Source organism: Mus pahari, chromosome 19, assembly GCF_900095145.1.
Source record: "Mus pahari chromosome 19, PAHARI_EIJ_v1.1, whole genome shotgun sequence".
NCBI lineage: Eukaryota > Metazoa > Chordata > Mammalia > Rodentia > Muridae > Mus > Mus pahari.
This window is the reverse complement of record NC_034608.1, coordinates 31,657,686-31,661,402: the sequence shown is the minus strand read 5'-3', so window position 1 is coordinate 31,661,402 and position 3,717 is coordinate 31,657,686. Positions and strand designations below refer to the sequence as shown.

At 53.8% G+C, this 3,717-nt stretch overlaps 1 protein-coding gene across 1 annotated transcript in view; it reads left to right on the top strand.

Moving 5' to 3' along the window:
• The first annotated feature begins 543 nt into the window (after positions 1-543).
• The window catches only part of Grtp1 (growth hormone regulated TBC protein 1), a 26,743-nt gene continuing 23,569 nt past the window's right edge, over positions 544-3,717 (top strand). Inside the window, exons 1-2 of the mRNA XM_021218639.1 lie at positions 544-692; positions 981-1,132. Of these exons, the coding sequence (XP_021074298.1) occupies positions 646-692; positions 981-1,132 (199 nt within the window). The 5' untranslated portion in view covers positions 544-645. The remainder of the gene's footprint in view (positions 693-980; positions 1,133-3,717) is intronic.

Here is a 3,717-nt window from a genome sequence, read left to right as displayed (position 1 = left end):
CAAGAAACTGACGGCGACAGGGACCACGAAAGAAGCTCGGCACCGCGGCACTGTGACCCTGCAGTAGAGCACACAGCTGGGACTTGTCCAGGCGAGGAGAGAAGGAAGGTAAGGCGGCAACTCTTTCCAAGGTTAGACCTCGGGTTCCAAGGTTTGGAGCAGCGAGTACCCCTAGATGGTGCCCCTCAAAACCACCGTTTGTTCTCAACTTCGACATGCAAGAGAGCAAAGTGGGGAAAAAAAAAAAAAAAACCTCCTTTTCCAGCATCGGAGCTGGAAGTCCAAAGTCCAGTCTGCCAGGCACTGAGGCTTGAAGGATATTTAAAACCCTGCAAAGTGGATCCAGGCCTTCTAACCTCGGCGTAGGTTTCCATCTCCATGGATTTTCAAATCCCTAGTGCCAGGCTGCAGCAGGTGCACTGGGTTCGGGTCCCCAGGCCCTCCCATCCCCGTCACCGCCCCCACCCCATCCCCGCTCCGTCCACTCTACCCTGCCCCGCCCCACTGGCTCCGCCCCCATCCCCGCCCCGTCTCGGCCACGCCCCCGCCGGAAGCACTCGCGCGCCCCGGGGCCAGCGGCACACCGGGGTCCAGCGCTCGGGGCTGCAGTGGTTGTGAGTCCCGCGGTCCCCGGCCCTTCTCCGCATGGATCCCGCAGAGCGCGCGCAGGCGGCGCGAGCTCGGGTGCCCAGGTGGGTGCGGAGGCCGCGCGCGCGGGGTGCTGGGCGCCCTCCCCGGACTGGGTCTGAACCGGTCGATGCTGCGCGGGGGACGCGCTCTGGTCCACGGAGAGCGAGGGGCATGAGGGGGCGGAGGAGTGGAGGGGATGGAGGAGGGGAGGAAGAGAGGAAGGGAAGGTGAACCGAGGATGGACGGAGGGGCGGACCGAGGGGTGTCGGGTGTCAGAGCTCTTGGACCCCAGCCGCATCCCCGCAGGCGCGGAAACTTGGTTCGGGGAAACAGGTTCTTTTTGTTTGTAGGATCGATCCGTATGGGTTTGAAAGGCCCGAAGACTTTGACTATGCGGCTTATGAAGAATTCTTTTCCACGTACCTGGTGATACTAACCAAGAGGGCGATCAAATGGTCCAAACTTCTGAAGGGAAGCGGTGGTGTCCGGAAAAGCGTGACAGGTGAGAGGCCTGATGCTGGTTGGCATAGCGGCCATTCAAACAAATAGGACTTTCTCCCAAAGGCCAGAACCCCTGTGGCGAGACCCCCAGCGCGACCTCTGGATTGCAGGACCTCCCTGCAATAGCTGCAACCCTGCAGTAGTTACACTCCCTATGGCATGACTCCCCAACAGTAGAACCCTGCGAAACCTGCGAGCATGACTCCCCCGCCCCCCAGTAGCGGGATCCGATCCCCACCAGCCGGAACTCCCAAAGCCAGACCTTCAGACACCATCACTACACTGGGCATGAGCATACACAGCATTTCCAAAGGAACAGGACCCGTCTATAGTTGAACCCCCACCACCCCCAAGCGCGACTAATGGGACATCATGAGACCCTTGCTCTAGGAGGGTGTGTTTGTGCCACACAGCAGGTGGGAGAGCTCCTCACCTGGTTGAATTTTCTCCATGGTCACCACGCCCTCTTAACTGAAGATGGGCAAAGTCCATACTTCCTGGGAAGCCTCAAGAAGGCCTCGTGTTCTGAGGGGGGGTTAGAACAGCGCCTAGTCCTCAGAGATGGGTAGGGGTGGGGCACTCAGGGCTGGGCTCCTGGAAGTCCAGTTCCGAGACCAAATTTACTCTTTCTCTGAACAGGAACTACCATGCCTCTCCAAGCGTTTTTTTTTTTTTTTCTTTTTTTTCTTTCTTTCCCCTATACCATTTTTGATAGTCATTTGTCTTCTAGGTAGAACCAAAAGCCCCTCCCTGCTTGCAGGGCGTTTTGTTTATTTCACTGTGGAATCCTGGGTACAGGGAACATTGCTTCGTTGAGATAATAAGGACTTAATATTTGTTAAAGGACTGGCTGAAGGTGTTCTGTCAGGTGGCTAGGTGGACAGACCCACAGTGTGACCATGAGGGGATTGGCTGCTCAAAATTCACGATGACCCAAGCATAGGGGTAGGGGCGAGTGTAAAGGCGGAGGGGACGCGGTTGGCTTTGTGCACTAATGTGTTCCCTGGCTCTGTGCACTAGCGTGTTCCCTGGCTCTGTGTGCTAACATGTTCCCTGGATCATCTTCCCCTTTGCATTTACTCTCTCCATGTTCAAGCATGTTTTCAGCAAACGCTACTTTCTAGTCTTCTAAGGTTAGAAAGTCTTATTTACACTTAATACATAATTCATGCCCGCGGTGAACACTTTAGTTATACGGAAAGGTACACAATGAACCCCCTTCCCTCCCACCCCAGGCTCTAGTCTACCACAGAAGTAACACTGGGGACCACCTTAATGTGTCCCCCAGAGTGCGTCAGTACAGGAAGTGACTCCTGTGGCTAGGAGGATGGGTAAGGCCAGGCCGATTGGGCTGTGCATGTCTCTTTCACATGCCAACGTGAGTGCAGCCTTCAAGGCCCAGAGAGGCCTTGAACCTGTGACTCTCTGCGGGTCTCAGCCGCCAGGCCTGGTTCGCAGTAGTGTAGTACCTACTTCAGGTTTGCTTTGCTTTTGAACATTTGTCTCAACTCTCTGAAAGTTTAACTTGCTAGGTTGGAGCGAGGGCTCAGGGGTTAGAGGTACACTGCTTCCTGCTCTTCCAGACGACCTGAGGCCAATTTCCAGCACCGGTATGGGGTGGGTCACAGCCTCCTGGGAATCCAATGGCTCTGGCCATTGTGGGCACACATAGTCACATGTAAACATGTGTGTGCGTACACACACACACACACACACACACACGCGTCACATGCCTTTAATCCCATCACTTGGGAGGGTCTATGTGAGTTTGAGGCCCACCTGGTCTACATAGAAAGGACAGTCAGGGCTACATAGAGAGGGCCTGTCTGTATCCTTGCCTTTTTTTTTTTCTTCGACAGTGTCTTACTGTGCAGCCAGAGCCGGCATAGAATAGAACTCTCTATGTAGACCAGACTGTGTTCAAACTCACAGAACCCCACCTGCCTCCATCTTCTGAGTGCCGACTGAAATTAAGTATGAATAACACCACACCAGGCCTGGCTGGAAAGAAATCTCAAAAAAAAAAAAAAAAAAAAAAAAAAAAAAAAAAAGAAAGTTTAACCTGCTTTAACCATCGTTTTAATATTCCTTTGGTTATGAAATATCCATTAGGCTGTAATTATGGTAACAGGCATAATTGGTGTAAACAGAGGTGTCTGGCTCCTGGCAGACCCTCGGCCTGAGGGACAGAGCCTCAGAGGCAGGGTGAGAGTTGTCCTGATGTCCTGGCAGGAAACAAAGCCTAATCAGTAAGAGGTGTGGGGGTGCAGGGAGTCAATGCCACTGTCCCCGCTGGCAGTAAAGTGCTTCTAGGACCTACAGAGCTGGCAGAGTTCAGTCAAGCATAAAACAGGAGTAGACAAGTTGTTCCAGAAATGGGAATTTCTTGACAGATATTCTAGGTTGACTGGACTGTCATCAGCAGGGAACTAGTCCCAGGAGAGAGACCTTACGATCCAGGAAGATGCCTCCATGTATGGGGGTGGGGTGGGGGGGGTAGGAGCCAGGGCCTCAGTGTTAAACCCACTCTGGAGTTTCAGTGAGCACCCCTTGGTATCTGATCTCTCTCTCTCTCTCTCTCTCTCT